Source organism: Neurospora tetraspora (genome assembly GCF_033439725.1).
Source record: "Neurospora tetraspora strain CBS 560.94 chromosome Unknown B0H65scaffold_3, whole genome shotgun sequence".
In the NCBI taxonomy this organism is placed as follows: domain Eukaryota; kingdom Fungi; phylum Ascomycota; class Sordariomycetes; order Sordariales; family Sordariaceae; genus Neurospora; species Neurospora tetraspora.
Genome location: NW_026944385.1, coordinates 951030 through 972505, shown reverse-complemented (window position 1 = coordinate 972505; position 21476 = coordinate 951030). Strand labels below are relative to the sequence as shown.

The 21476-nt window shown below is 44.3% G+C and overlaps 6 protein-coding genes across 6 annotated transcripts; 1 reads left to right on the top strand and 5 right to left on the bottom strand.

Annotated features, from left to right (window-relative positions):
- Positions 1 to 773: 773 nt before the first annotated feature.
- B0H65DRAFT_460871 (biotin synthase) lies at positions 774 to 2586 on the bottom strand. Its single transcript, XM_062826563.1, has 2 exons — positions 2192 to 2586; positions 774 to 2122 (listed from the first exon to the last, which is right to left on the bottom strand). Exons 1-2 carry the CDS (start codon positions 2504 to 2506, stop codon positions 1118 to 1120), a joined length of 1320 nt encoding a protein of 439 aa, XP_062682665.1. The 5' UTR covers positions 2507 to 2586; the 3' UTR covers positions 774 to 1117.
- A 986-nt stretch (positions 2587 to 3572) lies between these two features.
- B0H65DRAFT_521725 (nucleosome assembly protein) lies at positions 3573 to 4589 on the top strand. The gene is made up of 2 exons (XM_062828760.1): positions 3573 to 3805; positions 3900 to 4589. Exons 1-2 carry the CDS (start codon positions 3721 to 3723, stop codon positions 4529 to 4531), a joined length of 717 nt encoding a protein of 238 aa, XP_062682664.1. The 5' UTR covers positions 3573 to 3720; the 3' UTR covers positions 4532 to 4589.
- B0H65DRAFT_460866 (uncharacterized protein) lies at positions 4518 to 4783 on the bottom strand. Its single transcript, XM_062826562.1, has one exon. It carries the CDS (start codon positions 4774 to 4776, stop codon positions 4597 to 4599), a length of 180 nt encoding a protein of 59 aa, XP_062682663.1. The 5' UTR covers positions 4777 to 4783; the 3' UTR covers positions 4518 to 4596.
- On the bottom strand, positions 4682 to 5722 carry B0H65DRAFT_151455 (uncharacterized protein). The gene has a single exon (XM_062821083.1). It carries the CDS (start codon positions 5470 to 5472, stop codon positions 4831 to 4833), a length of 642 nt encoding a protein of 213 aa, XP_062682662.1. The 5' UTR covers positions 5473 to 5722; the 3' UTR covers positions 4682 to 4830.
- A 430-nt stretch (positions 5723 to 6152) lies between these two features.
- B0H65DRAFT_151442 (glycoside hydrolase) lies at positions 6153 to 7187 on the bottom strand. The gene is made up of 2 exons (XM_062821082.1): positions 6523 to 7187; positions 6153 to 6428 (listed from the first exon to the last, which is right to left on the bottom strand). Exons 1-2 carry the CDS (start codon positions 7040 to 7042, stop codon positions 6226 to 6228), a joined length of 723 nt encoding a protein of 240 aa, XP_062682661.1. The 5' UTR covers positions 7043 to 7187; the 3' UTR covers positions 6153 to 6225.
- A 2271-nt stretch (positions 7188 to 9458) lies between these two features.
- On the bottom strand, positions 9459 to 10775 carry B0H65DRAFT_521720 (uncharacterized protein; the record flags this gene model as incomplete). The annotated part of the gene is made up of 2 exons (XM_062828759.1): positions 10103 to 10775; positions 9459 to 10039 (listed from the first exon to the last, which is right to left on the bottom strand). The coding sequence occupies exons 1-2, from the start codon at positions 10563 to 10565 to the stop codon at positions 9459 to 9461; spliced, it is 1044 nt and encodes a 347-aa protein (XP_062682660.1). The 5' UTR covers positions 10566 to 10775.
- Between the last annotated feature and the right edge of the window lie 10701 nt (positions 10776 to 21476).

Sequence of the window (21476 nt, the reverse complement as noted above, 5' to 3'; positions counted from 1 at the left end):
CGACCCAACTACTAGTCAGGCGATATGTCTGCTTATCTATGGGAGTGGGAAGGATATGAAACGGGTCTTTTAATCACGTGGTAGGTTCAAAAAACTGAACAACCACCTCCCATATCCATATCGTTCGGACGGAGGCAGTACGGTGAGTGGGGAGGCGGCGCTAAGAAGATGAATATACGGGACGTCGATAAGGTAAGGTTGGATAGATGCCATACCTTGATAAGATCCTAACATCCCGCCGTATTCCCTTCACGCAAATGTGATAAGCTTGAATCTCGCATACTATCCAAGTAGGTTGCTACAGGTACTACTTTAAGGTGCTGAGAGTTGGGAAGAGCCCTTGAGTCGATGTTGGCCGTTGTCGGTCAAAGATTTGTCAGATTAACCAATTCAGGGCGGCCCAATCAGCGCGTAGTCGCGAGGTCGGACGGTTCGAAGTGAGATTGAGAGATGGTTGGAAAGTGTAAGTGTGCAGTGTTCAAGGCAGCTTGAACAAGAGGAATTCGAAAGAGCAGACGAAGAGGGGAAGCGAAAAAGATTCGTGGGAGGAGCTAAGTAAAGTGCTTTCCTTGCAAGAAGAGATGCCCTCATGGGGAGCTCCTTCCGCTTTAAACACAACCCCCATTACGATACCTCAAGAGCCAGAAGGCACCGTCAGCATCACCAACCGCACTCTATATCCCGTCCTACAGCTCATCTAGCAGTTGCGAGCAGTCGTACGAAGTCGTCAGGTACCTCTACGTATCTATCGGAATACCACAGAATATGTCAATCAAAATTAAAACTCCTTTTTCAAATCAATCCGCACAAAATAAAAGATAAAATATATCTAATCGAGTCCGCTTGAAACTACTCCGGTTGATAGTGAAGGGTCCTCTTTAGTCACTCGCTCTCCTCCAGCTCATCCCCCCGCCCCAGGACCAGTGCAGCCTTAATCACGTCATACATAGCCGAGATCATGCCCCCCGCCGACCTCCAGCAAAGGCTTCCCGAAGATCACCAGCACTGTTCTCCGGCGTCGATCTGGTATTCTGCTCATCACAAACCCTCGCCAGCGGCTAATAAGGGTTCTGCACATGCCTGCGGGCACCAAAATCAGCCTGGCCGGCTCGGCTGCTCAGGCAGACGAAGGCACCATTCTCACAGCATCAGCACGCTCCTGCTCGAGGCCGACTTCGGTGCCAGCATGCTGCCTCTTCTCTGATCCGTGCAGCTCGTCTGGAAGCATCGGCCGGAGACCCCACCGGTCAAACATGGCCTTGTCCTCGTCCCATCCACTGCACGGTGTAGTCAGCATCTTTTCTCCTGTAAAGATTGCATTTGCTCCAGCCATAAAGCAAAGAACCTGCTCGGACTCTGTCAAATTGATTCTCCCTGCCGCAAGCCGAATCACCGAGCCTGGCAGAACAAGCCGTGCAGTGGCCACCATCCGGACGGTATCGTGGAAGGTTACGGTCGATTCCGGCTCCCCGGTTTCAGATTTGGCGGCGCTGGCGTCTCCAAGTGGGGTTCCCTTGATGGGGACGAGAGCGTTGATTGGGAAGCTCTCCGGGTGGCTTTCCATCGTTGCAACGGTGTATAGGAAGCTCACACGGTCCGCGTCATCTTCACCGAGGCCGAGGATTCCACCCGAGCAGACGTGGATTCCGGCCTGGCGGACGTTGTTGATTGTCTTGAGTCGTTCGTCGTAGGTCCGGGTTGTGATGACGTTTGGATAGTACTCCCGGGAGGTGTCGACGTTGTGGTTGTATGCAGTGAGTCCGGCATCGCGCAGTTCCGCCGCTTGGTTTCCGTCAATCATCCCTAGAGTGACGCAGGCCTCCATCCCGAGCTCCCTCACCCCTCTCACCATCGCTTTGATGTTCTTAAGGTTCGTCTTGCGGCCTCGCATGTCCCTCCAGGCGGCCCCCATGCAGAACCGAGTCGATCCATTTTCTTTTGCGATTTTGGCAGCCTGGAGGACCTCATCGACGGATGATATCTTTGTTGCCTTTACACCCGTCTTGTACCGGATCGACTGGGCGCAGTAGGAGCAGTCTTCTGAGCATCCACCTGTCTTGATGTTCATGAGCGTGCAGAGCTGGACGCTGGCGGGGTCAAAGAATCGTCGGTGGAGGGTTGACTGGAGAGGTGAGTGTTAGGCTACTTGGTAAATGTTTTGTGTTTCCTATCTTCTTCTGGTGCGCCTTACAGCCGAGTAGACCAATTCCATCAGCGGAGTTTGGTATATTTCTCGGATCTCCTCCTTTGTCCAGTCATTCCTGGGCGCGTCTGCTGCAATGGTAGCCTGTAGGAGACTGTTCCGGCCAGCGAACGAGTCCGGCTTTTGGTACTTGTTTGGTGCCAGGCTGTTCACCACCTGGGAGCCTGCAGCCGACGAGAGTGAGCGGAATTGAGCGTGTAAAAGGCGGGATTGGGATCGCAGAGTAGATGAGGCGCTGTATTTTAACTGGGAAGTGCTGTAGAGACTCGCCGCTCTCTTGAGAGTCTGGTGGGTGTTTCTCATTTTGATATACTGGGCGGGCCAAGATTGACGGGAATTCGGGGGTAAAAGAGTGAAAAGGCAACAGTAACTTACAATTCAGACCAAAAGTAAGCGAGTGACAAAAAGAACTCAACAAAAGAGCCTAATTGAAAAGTGTATTTTTATCTACAAACCCATTCTCCCAACCAGTCAAGTTGGGTTGAGCCCGTCCACCTCAACAAAGCTAATTCTGACCTACTGCCCTCTGCAACCCCACAGTGAACCGCACAACTCTCCCCCGAAAAAGTTTTTCTTGGCACCCACTGTTAGTCGGTTGTTAAGTGGCTAAGCCAAGAACTACCCTTTTTTTGGTGCTTTTGGGTGCCTTCGGGCTAACAATGGTCTAACCCTCCATTTCGACAACGACGGAGGGATTCTGGAGAGTTGACCTCCGTATTCGACAACGCCGGTAGCTTTGAAGCCGAGCTCTTCGAGATTCACTACTTGAGGAAGATAAAGGGGCGCCGAGGACAATACTATCTACTGGGCTTCCGACGACAGGCCCAACGACGGAAAGCTACGACAGATAACAACCACCTCGAAAACTCTACCTTAGGACGCCGCTTGCCGGACCTAAAACGGCCTGGGCCGCATTCTAATCGTCAAATCTTCCTCAATCCTCTCTCTTTATCAACTAAAGGAGGACGGCGGACCAATTTTGGGGTTTTTTTTTCCCCTTGTGGTTTCCCTCCAACAGCGTTGACCTCTATCCCTCAAAATTAGCTACGGAATTTGTGGGAGTCCGCGCCCTAGGGCACGGACAGGACGAGGGCTCAACCCGACAGCGAATGCTGAATTGGGGCCCCTAATTAAGGTATCTCTTTTCGGGGGCGATGCACAAGTAAAGGCAATAAGCCGTGGTTTGCGCTCTACTTTGTAGGGGTTATAGAAGGAGGATTTGGGCCAATTTCTGGTATCTAGGTAGCTTGCGCACGTCTCATGCCCTTCGGGAGGCGGAAGTAGACGTTAAAAATAACAACAACAACCCACAGTGAACCGCAAAGGTACTCGCTCGTGCCACAGAACCCGACGTGCCTGCCGAAGCATGAAACAGGACTAGGCGATCGACGGAAAGTAACTGCAACTTCTATTCCGTCTTGAGGCACGACTTCTTCACGTGTTCTCTCCTACATCTTCTTGGTGGCCGTGACTTCTCTGAACACCTCGCGTCAAACTTCACGCACGACCCAGCAAACATGGCTTCCCCGGCAGAAACCTCCGTTACGTACGAGGAATTGCGCGACCTCGAGAACGAGTTCGAGGATGTTGAGACCGAGATCAGTAAGCCTGCTTTTCGTGTTCCCCATCTTATCGTCATTTTTGTCGTGTACTTGTGTTTGAGTATCACTCATCACTAACTTGTCTCATCTGGAAGTCCGCCAGCAGGTCCAGCTGTCCCGCCCACTCTACGAGAAGCGCGAGAAGGTCGTAGCCCAGATCCCCAACTTCTGGCCCTTGGTTTTCGAGCAAGCACCGCAAGACATTGACGAGTACATCCAACCACAAGACTCCGCCCTTTTGCTCTCGTCCCTCACCTCGTTCTCCATTTCCCATTTCGAAATCGAGAATGGTGGCTCCGGAGACCCTCGTAGCGTCCTCTTCCGCTTCGAATTCGCCGAAAACGAGTACTTCGAGGACAAGGTGCTGGAGAAGAAGTTCTGGTCGCGCAGAAGCAAGGGCGGCTGGACGGGTTTGGTGAGCGAGCCGGTGAACATCAAGTGGAAGAAGGGCAAGGACCTAACGAGTGGCCTGCTCGGCTTGGTCAATGCCGTCTGGGAAGAGGAGAAGGCTGTTGGCAAGCATTGGTCGACCGTTAAGGGCGAGGAATTTACGGATAAGCAAAAGGAACTTAAGGACCAGATCGAGAAGATCGGGCTCGGAGGCCTTAGCTTCTTTGCCTGGTTCGGCTACAGGGGTAGGAGAGTCTCTGCCGAGGAGAGCAAGGCTGCCTCTGAGAAGCTTCAAGAACAGCTTTTTTTTTGTTGTTGTTGTTGTTGTTATTTTTAACGTCTACTTCCGCCTCCCGTAGGGCATGAGACGTGCCACATCGGTGAGGCAGTGGTAGAAATCCGTCAGGCAGTGGTAGTAGTGTGGGCGTGACGGACTTCCTCGTCCGCAGTCCGGGCTCTTTTGGCCGACTGCGCCGTCGTGGAGGGCGGGGGCTGGACGAAAATGGGGTCCGGCAGAGGAGTAACCGGTATTATAGCCGGCGGCGGTGGTTTGGGGGCCCCAGAGGGCGAAGGCGTAGACATTTTATAGTTGTGGTTGTTGGAATATCGACCGTGAAAACGGCGATTTAGGTGGTGTTAGGGATTTTGCGGGCAACCAAGCGTTAACACTAACACTTGGCGCCAAGACTTTTTGTTGTAGGACGAAGATGTCAGTTCTCGGTAGTGTTTCTCTTCCCTTCTCGTTCCCATTGATTCTTTCGTTTCATCATCATGTTTTGCACAACGGAGGAGGTCATACACAATCGTCTCCAATCCGTTATCTGCCGAGTCGGGGGCGAGCCATCTCCGGAGGCCGGGGAGGCGGGGGAGCCACGTTTCCTCCGGTGTGTTTTCATCCGGGGGGGCTTGGGACTCGGTGAGGGAGTGGAGATGGGACCAGCCGCGCGGTGGGGGCGTGCGCAAGCGTTGGGTTAGCGGGTGGTGGGCCGGGAGGGTGGCGAGCCCTGCCGCGGCCCGGGCCGTTTCTCGTCTGATGATTTCGGGTGGGGCGATGCCGGCCAACCAGAAAGGGACAAGCTTGGGGACTGTGCGCCAGACCGACATTGTTTTTCGGAGAGCCTTCGATGCTGCTGTCTCGATCTCGTCGAGCGCGGTCTTGATGTTGGTGGACACTTGTCCGCCCCTGCGTCCGATTCGCGTGTGGCCAGGGAAGAGGGCGGCTGCACAGTATGTTAGGGTAGGCAGGAAGCCGGCGGTAAAGAGGTGTCGGGCCGTCATCGGGTCTAGGCCGCGCGCTACCTGGTTGATGCGTGCGGAGAGGCCGGCCACGGCTGCGGCCTTTGGAAGGTGGGGCGGATGCGGAGATGGTGTTGACGTGAAAAGAGTGAAGCAAAAAATTTAGCGACAAGGGTGCCAAGCCTTTTTGTCGGTCGAGCCGCTCAGTGTTACGACGCTTATCATAGTTGTGAGGACTTCTGTGTAAGAAGGAGGACGAAGGAGGAGAGATATCTTCTGCTCGGCCACTCACTTTTTCGCCGGAACACAGACAACAAGCAAACAAACAAACAACAACAACACAATGGGCTAATCCGACAACTCAAACGATCTCTCAAAAGGCCAATCGGGAAGTGGCAAGTGGAAAACAAACAGAGTCGACGGCTGCATGTCTGATTGCACGAAATACAGCAAGAATCGGGAAGTGGGTCCAGAAGGTTGAAAGCGGAGGTTGCACAAGTGACAACGCAGCGGCCCGCATTGTTCAGCTCTAGGCGGCGGAGCCAAAGGCAACGGGCCCGTCTATTGGATGAAAACTGTGGGCCTCACAATGACCATGACGCTTAACGATTGGTCGGCACTAGTGGATCCCATTCCTGCACGCTCGTAGCCATCCATTCCTCGCACGGCACGTCACTCCATCTCGAGACTCTTCCCCGGACACATAACTAGGGCCTCGCTCTCCTCCCCATTCTCATCGCCATGGCCCACACTCAAGCTCAAACAGCGGCCCAAAGGGCGCTCCCATCACCGGCATCAAATTATCAAGGTACTTGTTCTTCGCAGCGCCAAACGACATCTCCCACTGACGAAAAGGCTGATCACATACGGCAGAAAGAGGCGCCATCCGTCGTGCGGCATATCTTTGGCGAAGTTGCTAGGGCCTTTGCCAATGGTGAATGCCTCCATGCCTTTGTCGTAAAGAGGACCAATGTAATGGGACTCGCCGTAGTCATTCCCTGTTAAAAACGTTGCATCAGCGCATAGTTCTCGAAGCGCGTTTTCTTTTGGTGCTACTAGAAAAGGTAGAGGTAGGTATGTAAGTGTGCTCACATGAGATGATCTCCACAAACTGGGTATTGTCAATCAAATCGGCGCTTGTCTTGTTATATGATGCTTGCACCCAGCGGTCGTACCAGAGACTGTCACCTCTCCAAAGCCAGTTCTTGTTGTAGCCGGGAAGGTTGGTAAAGAACCAAGGTGATATGGGCATCATGTAAGGCTTGCCGTTCAGGTACTCCAAATATGACGCGTCGGTGTAAGTGTCCATGTCTTGAGCTCCCCAGGGCCAGGCTGCCCAGCTGAATAAGCCGTCGGCAACGCCACCGCCTCTTTTCAAGGCCTCTTTGGCCCCCAATGACCAATCCGGAATGAAAAAGACGTTGTGATCATTCTTGAGGTCGATCCAGTCATCGGCGCTGTCTGGACCCTCGAAGGTCGAGACAAGGGACTTGCCGTTATACTTGAAATATGCTGAATGAGCCGCATACTTGGCAAGCAAGGAATCAACCTCGTCCTTGGGCCATGCGCCATTGCCAGCATAATCAAAGGAGAAGAACAGATCAAATCCCATGGCAGCGGCCGCCGAAAAGGCCGTGGGCAGGGAGGATGCGATATTGGGCTCCTTCTAGGCAATGTTGAGAGCAAAGGCATCAATCTGAGCCTCTCGGGCCAAGCTGATATCTTTTTTCCAGTCGTTTGAAGCGTAGTTGGCGGCGTTCCCAACCTGCATGTGCAATGAGCTCAGTTAGCCTTACTACCATTCCACTATCCCAGGGAAATAACCTACCATAAAGTGTGCAAACACGGATCTTGCTGACACCCCGCAAGCCCCAAGCAGGGCTGCGGCTGTAGAGAGAAAAAGTGATGCCCTCATCGCAGCGGTTGCTGTTCACCACTGGGTGTGGCGAAGAAAAAGAAGAAGAGGATGCTGGACGTCTCAAAATCATGGTCGACTGACTGGCCGTTCCGGGCCCTTTTATAAACGTACCTATCTCTACGGTTCAACCCTGCTGTCAAATTTTTCTTCTCCTGTTACCTACCACCTTCAGATCCACACGGAAATCTCCTCGGCGCGTATGTGTGGTGTCTAAACTCCATGTATGCAAGCGGCGGTTGTGGATGTGACCAGACCACACCAAGAGAGCGACGGACTGGAGTGGACCGCGAGAGAGCACCTCTGTCTAGGACAATGATACTACCTACCCACCTTGACAGCTCTTCTGGCCGGAGTTTCGGCATTGGGGACTGGAATACTCGTAAGACTGTCGAGGTGCTTTGCATGGGTTCCATTGTTCACGACGTTTGTGAGGTGGTGGAGTTCTCTCTTTCCTTCCGGTCACGCTGCTCGAAGTAGGTAGGTAGGTAACTGGTATGACAACTACTACCATGCTGCCTCGGTGCCTTCTACCTACACGGCTAGTAGCTACCTACCGAAGTCTTCCGGTGTGGTTGGGTTCTCCGGAAACGGCGTGGGACAAAATGTCCGGGTGGATGTCGGAGCTTCAAGGTGTATTGTAGGATTTGGTAGGTAGTCACTGTTGTGACATTGAAAGGGTTAAGGACCGATATGGCACTCGGTCTTCGCATTCTTGCGAGTCGATTGTGGGAAGGTGAAGGTTCTCTAACCTGTCCAAGTTACGATGTCCGAAAAATAGCAGACACTGTGCAAAACCTCAAGGTCTGTTAGTCCAGTCACGCTTCTGAGGATGGTAGCAGGCTTAGCTGAAGTGAAAAGCGGTCGATGTCCGGGCGATACCACCCTTGCGATATCATTCAGTATGGTTGTGTGGGGAGCGGATGGTGCAATGGGTTCCTGCATTGAACGCATTTTGAGTTTTTAACTAGGACACAGTCGCATCCGCCTGGACAAAATGTACTTGTCTGTGACATGCACGACGGACAGTGTCCCGAGTCGCATGTCCGGGTTAAGTTCGACCAGGGAGGTACGGTGGCCTTGTCTTAGGCCCGACATAAAACTGGTCCGAGCTTCCAACTGGCTTCACCTGACAGCCATTTTACATCTACGCCTCTACTACTGCATAGTACACTTACAACACCGCTAAGACCGTCACCAACCTACAAGTAAGGTACACGTAAACACCAACACCAACTTTGGCCTCTGACTTTCCCAAGTTCTCTCTCTCCCCCTTTCTCTCTCCCCTCTCTCTCTTCTTTTTTAGTCCTTCTCTCCTCCTTTTTTTCTCTTTCTCTTCTTTTCCTCCCTCTTTTCCTTCTTCCTTCCCCTCCCTTTTTTTGAGTAGTGAGGACAAGGGGAAGGATCCATTTGCACTGCTACCCTACCCCAACTCAAAATTTGGAGAAGACATGGCACTCTTCCAGGCTCGAGCCAAGGTCCATTTGTATTGTTACCTAGAGTTTTAGCAACTTCGTGGTCTCGTTGCTTCATTGCTTCATTGCTTCATTGCTTCATTACTTCATTGCTTCATTGCTTCATTGCTTCATTGCTTCATTGCTTCATGGATTCATTAATGAAAGCCGGATGAACCTGTGTTGACATCAGGTGGTTGATGGTGTCGCATTTGACATTTGAAGTTTCGGATGCTACCCTCCGGTGCGTGCCTAGTCCCTGCAGCTGGGAAGGAATTTTCTTCTTCCAGATTTTGGATAACGGGCCTAGCACAAACTTGGGCCACCGTACCAGGGGGGAGAGAGTGGACCATACCGAAGTAGGTAGGTAGTGTTGTGACGGCAAATTCTAACCGGACCATGTTACTTTCCGCCACTACTGCTGTGAATGTTGGATTAGAATTTTGTTCGCGCATACATGGCTGGTATCATAAGTCTCAAGCAAGGCGGTCTTACTTGTTTGGGTTGTAGAACCGAATCTGTTTTTGCTGCCTGCCCTGAACGACCGACAGCGACAAGGCACCAACCTCAATGGGAAAGCGATCATGCATCCTGCTCGTTGAGGTTCACTGTGTCTCCGTGACCTCGATGTACCTCTAGTGTGATACGTTCCCTGGTGTTTACGCCCCTCGACCCTCGATCTCCGTCATCACCTGCACAAGCATGATCGCCTCGTCCCGAGTCCGCTGCTTGAGCTCGGTTTGCTCTGACATCCATAACAACCTTTTCTTCCAAAAAGCCCACCTCTCCCGCGTTAGCCATTCATGTCCGTCGCCTTTCTCTTCCTTCCACAGGGATCTTTCGGAACTACTTGACCACAACCACAGCCAATACTCGCTTGTGTTGTGCTGATGGTTTTCTTGATGTGCCTCTGCGAACCTCCGAGATATCAGATCTCTGTCGGTATATCGGTACATTATATCCCCCGCTATCACCAGGAATGGGATCATGCCATGAATGTCGGTAGCGATCTTAAGCACGGCAGCTTGGGCTTCGCACGAGCCGAGGGCGATACCATCATCAAGGCCATACCCCTTTTCAAGGGTCATCGTCATCCGGGCGAAGGCTGTACTTAGTTCAGAGGTGTAGTAAAAGTCGGGAGGATGCAGCATAAGATGATGGGCCACGAATGCATTGGCACGTGGGTAGGCGGGATATTCCGTGTCCGGACTACGCCGGTGATACCGCCATTCATAATATCCTGTCGCGGTTTGTTAGTCGAGTGTTGGGTGAGCCGTGGGGTGTTAGAATGGGTATATCATACTTATCCATCTGGTTTCCCAGACATCCCAAAAGTCCTCCATTGTCCTCCACCGCTCCAACTTCTCCGCCCCAAACCGGACTTCCTGCTCAGGCGTCGCATCTAGGCGGGGAAGGGCCATAGCAGCGTCGACAAGTACCAGGATAGCGACCTGATGCTGTGCCATTTCAATACCAACATCCCATAGCAGATAGGCAATTCGCTCGCCCTTGTCCCAGTCGCCATCGCATGGCACATGGTCCTCATTGAGCGACATGAGCTTGCGAGCTGTCTCTTCCGCGTCCAGGGCGTTTGGGGTGTTGTAGGCCTGTACGAACTCGCGCAGCGCTGCGGCCTCCTCCGGTGTCGATGACTCCTCATTGAGATCCATCAGGCCGAAGTCGGACCAGTCCTCCGGATCACTGATGAAGTCCAGCTCGATACCCATGTCCAGGGCAGCTTGCGGGATGGAGAGTGTTGTGGACATACTGAGGAGGGTATGCAGCTACCGTATCGTCGTGGAGTTGAGAAATGAGAAATGAGAGACGAACTGTGTGTCAAGTAGGAACACATGAAGAGGACCCTGGAAAGCGGAACTTGAAGTGTGGCGAGTGGACATGTACCCTAGGTCTCCGACGTTCGACTGGAAGGCACGCTGTCCAGGTGATGTAGGAGGATGGTGGTATTTGTGTTTTGGCGATGGCTGCTTCGGCCCCGCTTAAGTGGAACCAGGGACAGCGGGGAGAACGCGGAGCCAGCCGTTTTGGTTGCATACGGGCCGTGCCGAACAAGCTTTTTCAGGCACAGTATCACCTGCAACCTACAGCACACTTCGCTTACTATGTACAGTAAAGACCCCTGCAGTTGCAACCCCCTCCTTTTGCAAAAACCCCCCCTTTTGCTAAAGATTCTGGCTGCCCGCATTCCCTCTGGTGGGAAAGACTGCAAACTGCAAATTGCAACCGCTTAAGGCCGGATTTGCAAAAGCAGGGGTCTGATTTGGGTGGGCGCGGCATTTATACCCGTATACTGGGGGTCTGGCGGCCCACTTTTTCGCTCTGGTCGCCTTCGCCCAGTGGCCAGAAGGCATTAGAGTGGTCTGTGCATTTGCTCCCTCTATTGCAAAACCCCCCCTTTTGCAAAGAAATTGGGCTGCCGGCTTTAGTTGCAACTGCAGGGATCTTTACTGTAATAGCGTAATGAATGATACCGCACAATCTCGGCGTGTTCGTTTTGGGTTCTGTGAAAAAAATAGTCCTAATCGGCATCCGGGACCGTGACGGCACCGGTGCTCGGTAAGCAGTCTGTTTGCAAGTGTGATTTGTATGTCCGAGAAAAACACTGGGAGACAGCTCGAGACCAAGGCCTTCCGTAGCGGGAAGATATGATTTAGGACAGCCAGTGTCTTGCAAGTACATCCTCAACTTCCAATGTTACTTCGACGTTAGGACATCCAGAAGTTGAAGGCGCTAAGCATAACACAGGGGGTTGCTAACATGGACTTGGGTGGGGACCCGCCTCCCCCCCCCACCCTCCAAGACAAAAAAAAAAAAAAAGTGAGAAACTTTTTCAGTTTTTCAAAGTCCATCCTGCCTACCTTCCTCCCCAACATCGCGCCTCTCCTTTATAACCTAAAAAGCTACCTTATTCTCTTTAACATAACTATTTGGCTTAGTAGCTTTATAGTTAACGAAGTAATTCTTTACCTTCAAAATCGTATTCGAATCCTCGTGTGACCAAAACCTTTGACTTTGTACCAGACCAGCCAAAAGAAAAAGAAAAAGAAAAGGCGGGGGGGGGGCGTTATATATAACAAGTCTAATGAAGAATCGTTTATAGGTGGCACAAAACGTTTATCCATACCCACTAGCCGCTTGGCCACCAGTGACCGTGGTGAGTTTTTAAGGGCAGGCTTGGCCTTTCCTAAACGGAAAGCCATTCACGGTGACTTATAAGGCCGATAAGAAGATAAGGATAAGACAATGGCCGATAAGATAGGAACGATCAAAATATTAAGAAATGAAACGAACGGGAATCCTTCCCTCTCAAGCGAAGTTCTCTGAGAAGATATCGACTGGGAAGTATATGATGCGGAATGGTATAATAGACTGCCTGAGGAAATGGAAACTTGCCGAGCGCTTCCTGAAGAGTTCAAAACTACACTTTCAAGCAGCGATCGATTCAAAACAAAATAAACAAAACAAAATAAAATCTCACAAAATAAAACAAAACAAAACAGCAATAAACCAGGTAAAACGGGTTGGCTCGGTTTTAACAAAATATTCAAAATCCTCAATCCATAGCTCTAAATATTAAAAGGGGTAGTTTTTACCCATTCAAACCGGTCAATCGCATATCCTAAACCTAAGTTTGAGGGCATTTAAACGAGCTATAAAAACTCTATTCCCGGTAGCTTATTAAAGTAATTATTATAGAATTGCAGGGGATTTGTCGTATTAGCCTCCCTATTAATCGATTTATATAAATCCTAATAATCTCTCTTATAGTATTATAAATCTACAAACTACCCTATATTATAATATAATAATATAAATCACCCTCCCTTTCTTTATTCTATTGAAATATTTTACTATTTTTCTTTCTTTCTTTCCCCCCTACTCCCCTACTTCTATAGTAATAGTAATAATATAGCCGAATCCACCCCGCCTACTAACAATATTAATATAGCGCCCCCAATTACTCCTCCTCCTCCTCCTATAACTAGTTTTAACCTTCTTAAAGCCTATACTACTAATATTTTTTCTCGTATTAGATAAATAGTTCGTATACCAATTAATAAAATATATTATTTTATTTAATAATTACTATTATTATAAAGTACTAAATTAATTTATTATTTTTATTTAATTACCGTTTTAAATTAATGAATTTCCTTGAATTAAATATAAGAATGGGGAATATATTATCGAATCCTAATTAAATAAAAAGAAACTCTATATATAATTAATTAGTAAGTATAATATTTAGTTTATTAAATGATAGATCGATAATAATAGTAACTATAAAATTATTAACTAAATTTGATTATATAATAATTGTAATACTATTTATACCGGTAATTCTACTAATAGCGCTATCGATTACCTCAAAGATACTTACGAAATCGATAAAAAGGTAAAAATTCCGCTTATTAAGCGTTAGAGGACTACTTCCTAAGTTGTATTAAAATAGATTATAGTAGCTTACGAATTTGGCTATATTTCTATTACAAAGCCGGTTGTAAATACTTTTAAGGACCTACTATTTACGTAAATAGTAAATTACAATATACTCTTCGCCGCTATTTCTAATCTAATTTTCTACTAATTTTTTTATTTTTTTAATTTTAATTTAACAATAAAATTATTACCGCAAAATAGAATAACGATTAAAAAGTAGATCGACTACAAGTATTTACTTTAATTTATAACTATTTAGAGTAAATTATTTAAAATTCTATTTAAGAAGTATATTACCTTCGACTTTTAGACTTCTAATAATAACTATACCCTTTTAAATATATATATTTATTATATTAATAAAATCCGGGTCTTATATAATTATTTACTCGGTATTTACCGTATTAAGATGGGATATAGTAATATAAATATCGGGTCCGAAATATATAATATATTTAATTAATAAGGGTTAACCGAAACTAACTATAGCCAAATCCAAACCCAATCGTATATCGGTTATTTTAATTACAATAATATCAATTCTAATAATATTTATATAAACTTTTTAATAAATAAACTCTACTCTAATAATAATTTCCTAACTAATAATTATAAGTTCGACTAATTGAAATTTCGATTATAATTATACTATTTTAATTATATCCTTAATTTTATTATTAAAGTACTTCTTAAAGGGGAATCTCGTATTATAATTCGAGAAGGAAATTGCTTTACTTTACTAAAGGAGGAGGCTATTATTAAAGAGTAAAAAAACCGGAGTACTATTAGTAAATATCGAAATATAGGTATATTTATTCATCGCTCTCCCTAGCGTAAGGAACAATTTGAAAAAATTGTAAAAAATAAGTTGACAAATATTAAAAAGAAAAAATATAACGATATTTTTCTCGAGCCCAACGTTAATTCGATTATTTTTACTAATAATAATAATATTAAATAGAATTCGGTTTATTTTATAATTCAATACGCTATCGATTTACGATTAGTCGTTAATATATATTACTACTAGAATTTACACTAACTAAATATTAATAAACATATTCTAATAGAAAATATATTAACGAAAAAAGATTAGGATATATTTACTTATATCGTTCGTTTCTTCAAACTATTTAAGAAAACAACTAAAATTTTCGAATAACGTAAGCTTTATTTCCCTATAGTTTTTACTACCTTCTATTAAATATTAAAAGATTTCGAATATTAGTAGGACTTTTACAATAAACAGATTGCAGCGGGCGACGGTAATAATAATAGCGATAAAGAAATAGCGGATTAGAATTTTAATAAAGAGGAGGAAGGGGAGAAAGAAGATACTTTCGACCTATTTTACTATTTACTTTCTTTTAACGAAGGTAATTAGCGACCTCGCTGCGCTAGAAATCTATTACGTTATTTAGTTAAGTATAATATAAATTTACTTAATTTATTACAACGTAATTACTTACTAGCAGTCTCCTTTCCTCTTATTAATAATCAAGCTCCTACCAATTTATCTCGTATTCTATATATAATTAATAACTAATTTAGTAACTAATTTAGCGGTCAATTTAGTACCTAACGTACTACTACCGCTAGTAGTTAAATTTGTATTAGTAGCGGCCGTTAAATTAAACTTTCTCCCCTTCTTTATTTTTTTATTACTAGTTACTTCTTTATCTGGTACAATATCGACTAGGCGATTACTAAGCTTTAAAAATATAGGGATTTTATAAGCAAATCGACGTCATATTAGAGTGCTATAGTCTTTTACCCCGGCTATAGAAGGAAATAAATTGAGAAGAATATTTCTAAATTCGAAGCTAATAAAATCGTTAATAATATTAAGATTATTTATTACAAAGAATATTAATACTATAAATTTACTTATAATACTACCGCTACCGCTACTACTGAGCTCCCCTCCTCGTTACTATTATTATTATAAAAGGACGATAATCTATACAGGTTAATAAGTCTAAATTACTATTTAATACTAGTATTACAACCCGGCTTCGAGGAGGAGTTTTAATAGTATTTAAAAAAGGACCCCTAACTGGTAGCTAATCTACTAATTTAATAGGTTTAGAATAAGGGTAGATACCTTCGCTTAGCGATAATGATATTTAATTATTTATTAATCCTATTTATATTTAACGAGTACGAAAAGGTATTTAATTTAATTAGATTATTTCTATTATTATAGTAGTATAGATTAAACGATAATATAATTAATAGATTATTAAATTTAAAATTATAGGGTCGTTTAAAAGGGGTAAATTTAAGTCGTTTAGAAGAAGGAGACTTGTAAATTATCTATTGTAATGCTTCTTATTATTATATATTGTATTTCCTATTATTATATATTTTATCCGGACGTTTTTATCATATAATAGTGCCGATACGGCTAATAAAAGTATATATCTACGTATATTCCAGAGCCTGGAAAAATAATTTACCCAATGTAAAATATACAAAATAAAATAAAACGGGTAAGTAATCATACAAAACCATAGTTATTTATATAAAATAAAATAAAATAATAAAAAAAAGAATTTATTTTGTTTTGAATCGATCGCTATTTTTAAGTATATAATTGTGTAGGCTTAGTTTGGGTTAAATAGAGCGAAAATTAAAGAGTAGTAGGAGGAAGAAAATAAGCTTTAGGAATTGGATATATAAAAGTTATTAATATTATAGCATTGAATGTTACAAACACTTACTTTAGAAAGTCCCAACTCCTAGCTCCTAATTTATAATCGTCGAGTATTTCTAAGGTGTTTTATCGAGGCTCGGTTTGCCTACTCCTGAATGCAGTTGATGTACTAACTCTCGATATGCGGTTAGTACGGCGGCCGCTTTTGAGTGCGTTTTATAGACGGTAGTAGGCTAAGTTGGCACTAGCACGGCAGAGCTTGCACTTTGAGGTTACATTAATAGCGTTGGTTGCCTAGAGAAATAACCGTATAACGTAAAATTGTAGTCGACTAAGAAATATAAAAACGGGGTTATACTAGTCGTTTATTATCTTTACCCTTTAAAAGAGCCTTAGCTCTCAATCGGCCCTCATTAAACGACTTTTATTAGCTATAGTTATTAAAAACGTTGCCATTATCGGTATAAAATCTCCTAATACAATTTATTAACCAAATACGTTAAACTAACACCTTTAATAGGCCTCCGGCAACCTTGGTACCCCTATTACCTAAGCCCTTCTCTCTACCGGATTTACTATTTTAGTTATTATTTGTAAATCTTTAATATTTATATTCTTTATTAAAGTCCAAATTAATAAAGCCGACCTTACTTCGTTCGAATCCTTAATTAATACTCTTTTTAATTAAAATACTGTAGTTTGCACTATCGCTACCTTAGAGGCTAGTAATTAGAATATTCTAGCGGATACGGCTATCGCCGCTGGTATAAAACGTTTTATCCCGTTTAAATTTGGCTTTAATACCCGGCTTAGTAAGATTTCGTACCCTGTTATTAAAAAATTGTTATATATGGTCGTTAAAAAGGAGACAGTTAATTATTTAAAAGAATTGGCGGTGAAGAATTTAGGGGTTATTTGGACGGGGTTAACGACGAATATATAGTTAAATTGGGTAAGTATCACGGGTGGACTCGACGTTGGGTATGGATATGGATATGTGTAGTTGTACGGGGAGAGGAGGAAGGAAGTGGTGTGCCGGCCAGGCCTTATATAGAGGGCATGGCTAGGCACGCACAACGTACGCCAGTCAGACACAGTCTGACTGTGATGACCTGCCTGAGGCAGGGCATCACGTGCTGCACCCATCACAGGCTAATCTTGTGATACTTCCTCGCCGCAAAACAAGCCATATGGCTTGAAAACATCTAAATACAAACCTTCCTTCTAATTAATATCGGAGTTGTATATAATATATTATTAGTACTTTAGAATTATATTTTTAAATAGCCCTATATCGATAATATCGAAACTAATTTCGACTATCTTTCCTTTTATTATAATAAGGAATAGTAATATTTCCCTTTTTACACTTTATATTTCGAAGGGTCCTTTTACTACGAAAAGGGCTTTCTTCCTTTTTTAGGGAATTTTTAATTAATTAACGAATTTAAGTAAAATAAAATTTAATTAAATTCCGGAATATATTAGTATGAAAATTTAATAGTCCTTCTAATAAGTTATAATTTTAAATTACTAATCCTCCTTCTTTTCTTCTATAATTATAACCTCTATAAATATTACAAAGTTTTAGATTTTATTCTTCTGGCGGCTATATTATTAGATAATTTTCTTTATTTAAAAATTTAATTTTTGTCGGGCCTCTTTAAAGGCCCTAAACTATTTCTTAATTCCTAATAATAATTATTAAAAGCGTCCTCTTCCTTAAATTCGAATTCATCTAGCGAATTATGTTCCTATAATTATATTAAATATATAGCTCTTTAGTCCTCTATACTTTTAATTACGTTAATTTAATGGATATAATAATCGATTTCCGCTTTACAAATTTCGGTTTTCTATTTTATATAAATAAAGCAATCGGATACTAAATGTTATTTCTAATATGTTATGAGTCTTATTCCCTATGCTAGTAGTAATTTACAAAGCGCTCGAAGGCATGAGGTCCTTCACCTAATCTCGAAGGGAAAACCGTTCAGACCGTGTCCGCCGGGTGAAAACCTCCGCCCCTTGCCCGGCCGTAAGACCGGCTCCTACGCTGCCTACCGTAACGGTGCTCACCCACCGTCCGGTGAATAATAACGTCTAACACACACCCGTGTGTGTTATTCCCAAAGGCCGGCTCCGCCGACTTCTTCCTCTTCCAACTCGACCGCTAGGCGGTATTCGCGGAGTCGTCCCAGTCGTAGCGCCCAGCTGAGGAGGCGGTTAGCCTGCTCCCCATTGTCCAAGTACGAAGCCAGTTGCTCAAGGTCCTGTGGCCATTCTCCCGCTCTCGCCCACTGGTCGACTGTCCACAGACATTCGTACACCAGGTGCGCGAAGGTTTCCCTGCCCGTTCCGCAGGAACAGTATGGCGTTTCCACGTCCAGGACCTTCCTCTGGAAGAGGAAGGACCTGAGTCCGATTACCTCCGTTCGTGCTTGGACTAATAGTGAGCTCTTGGCTTTAGAGAGGGGACGAGGGTCCTCGCCCTCGCCCTCCCCCCGTCGCCTCCTCCTCCTGCGGCCGACCATGTGTCTCCTTATCGACGTTCCATCGAATTTTGGATGCAGCTCAGCGATCGTCAACCGGTAGCGTCTCCCCGACTTCGACATGGCGGCTGCCATCTGAATTTCCCACCTGGCAACCCACTCCCTTCTCATTGCCTTCTCCAGCCACCGTTCCCTATCCTTGGCCGATGGCCCGTTCTGCTGCTGCGCGTCTTCTGGTGCATTCTCCCCTATTAGGTCTGCGGTAGGTGCCCAATCCTCAGCCCACCGGGCCTTAGCCGCACCGCTCTCCGGTAGGTCCTTGGGAGGGGGAGCCCGTCGTCGGGACCCTACCTGGATGCAGCTAGCTACCCAGGCAGCCGTCCCTCTTACGAACTTCGCCTGGTCCGTACGCGCCACTCGCTCTTCGAACGCCCTAACCCTCTTGTTGAGGTAGAGGTCGATCGGCGGGCAGTACGTCTCGGTCTCTAGGCTCCGTACCGGGGTCGCCTTGTACGCCCCTGCTACGACTCTTAGGCACTTAGTTTGGTGCTTCGCTAGCCCCGTTGCGATTCCCCTAGGTTTTCCGTACAATTCTGTCGGTTGATGGTACGCTGATGCGCCGTATGCTATCGTGCTCCGGATAACCTTCGTGTAGATTTCTCGGGCGCGTTCGAACGAACAGCCCCATGTCTTAGCCGCCAATCGCGTTAGTGCGAAGGTTTGTGTAGCCATCTTTTTCTTCACGCCTTGGGCGTGAGCCTTGTAGTTGAGTTTCCGGTCCAGCCAGACGCCTAAGAACCTTGTAGACTCCGTCGGTTTGAGGATTGTATCTCCTATTTGGAGGGTCTCCTCCCGCGGTTTCCTTGTTCGGGTAAAATGCATCAGTTCCGTCTTACTAGCTTCGAACTCCATCCCTCTTTCCGCTGCCCACTCAGCGCAGACCCCCCAGGCAGCCTGGAGGGTTCTGCAGTTCTCCTCGGTTGTCTTAGCTACCGCCAGGATGTTAGTGTCATCGGCGAACCCGACGGTGATGGCGTTCGGAATCGTCCTCAGCTTGGTGTACAACGGTGTAATAAAGAGGAGGAAGAGAATTGGTGAGAGGGGGGATCCCTGTGGTACCCCTGATGTAATGTCGTACTGTGGGGAAAGCTCGCCGTCGAAGAAGAGGGAGCCCTTCCTCGATGATAGGAAGCTATTAACCCACCACAGGAGCCAACGCGGGAGATGCATCTCCCATAAGGTATAGAGCAGCCACTGATGTTATTTCTAATAGTAATTAGAGTTTCCCTATCTTATATAAATATAGATATTGCATAGGCGGGTTGCGAATTTCCTAAGTAGTAATTATTCGTCCTATTTTCTGAAGGGACGTAAATTAAATATAAATTATTTATCGATAATAAATATAATTTGAGAGCTACTCCGGTTAAAAGTATAAATAATTAATTTAAGTTATTTTTAAACGTTTAGTCTTCTAATAGGCTAAAAGTGATTATCCCGCTTCTTTCCGTAATATTCGTAGTAATTCTTTATAATATATTAGAATTATAATATTCAGTAATATAAATAGTAGAGAAGGTATATTTAAATCGTATTTGTTTCGATTAATTAATAAACTCCTACCGGTTTCGGAATATTTTCCTAAAAAATTTATAATTTCCTTTCGATAACGACCGTTCGCTTCTTTTAAAAATCGTCCTACTTTTCGTTCTCCTAACTTTTTTAACGATAATACTCTAAAAGGTCTATCTAATATTTAGCAGCGAAATTATTCGGGGGGCTATATTAATATAAATTGATAACGTTCTGAATATTAGTTTTTTCAATTTTAAATATTAAAAAGGGTATTAGAGGAAGAATAATATATATTATATATACAATTATAGAAAGGGTTTAATTAATAGTAGCGATATTATTATTTTTTTCCTACGTTAATACTTTATACGTTTATATATAGGGTAATTCTTCCTCCTATAAATCCTCCTATTTAGGATTTTCCTAATCGGGTCCGCCGTCAGCGTTTTATTATACTTTTAAATTATAATTTATAACCCTATTTATAACATCCTGTAAATTATTTTAGCCGTATTCGGTACTAACGATTTTAATTACCCTAATTCCTTCTATTATAGCAATTTCCGCCTTTCTTTATTTTAATTACTTAGGGGCGTAGTAATTTTTCTTCATATACCCCTTCTTCTTATAATTAAAATATTTAACTTATAAGAAATTACGTTTACCCTCATTAACTTAAGCGGCGTCGATTTCTATAGGTTTAAAATAAGTAGTTCCTAAAAAGTAAATTCCCTAAATTTTCTTTTTCTTGGTATTAATATTATTAGATTTAAGCAGAACGAAGGTAGTCGTTCTTCCTTTCTTTTCTTATTCCCACTAAAATTATCGATCGTTAATACGGATAGCTTTATTTATATAAATATTAATAAATTTAAGCCTATCCTCTTTATAGAATTCGTCCTTAATTCTATTCTTAAAGCTGTTATAAAATAATTATATTAGCCCGTCGTTGTTAATATTACTCTAAAGGGTATTTTATTTAAAGAGTATGGTATAGGCTAAAGTAAATTTAATTTATCGAAAATAAATTAGGCGTTCTTAAGCCCACCGATTTTTATCCTTTTCTTTAAAGATTTTAGAGAGGGCTTCAGTAAAGTAAATATAGGAGCCTAATGTCACGGAATGCACCCGGGTGCCTCTTTCGGGACAACTACATAAGACCACTTGAGCAACCGAATTGCCAGCTTCGGTTACTTGTATCCTTTTGGAACATAGCCTAGTGGTGTAGTAGTCCGCCAGCGCCGTGACAGTAAATATTAAACGAAGCGAAGAAAGTACGCGAAAGGAAATTAGGAAAAAATAATATAGCGATTCTCGAAAGTGTATTATTATTTATATTAGTATTTTGAAATATAGGACCATAGAAAGTAGCCGAAAAGCTATTTATACAAATAATAAAAATTCGTAAAGCGAAGTTCGGGGCCGATTATTTTAATACGCTAATAAATATAACCAACTTAACGTTGACGTATAAGAATTAAAGTTAATAGGAAGAG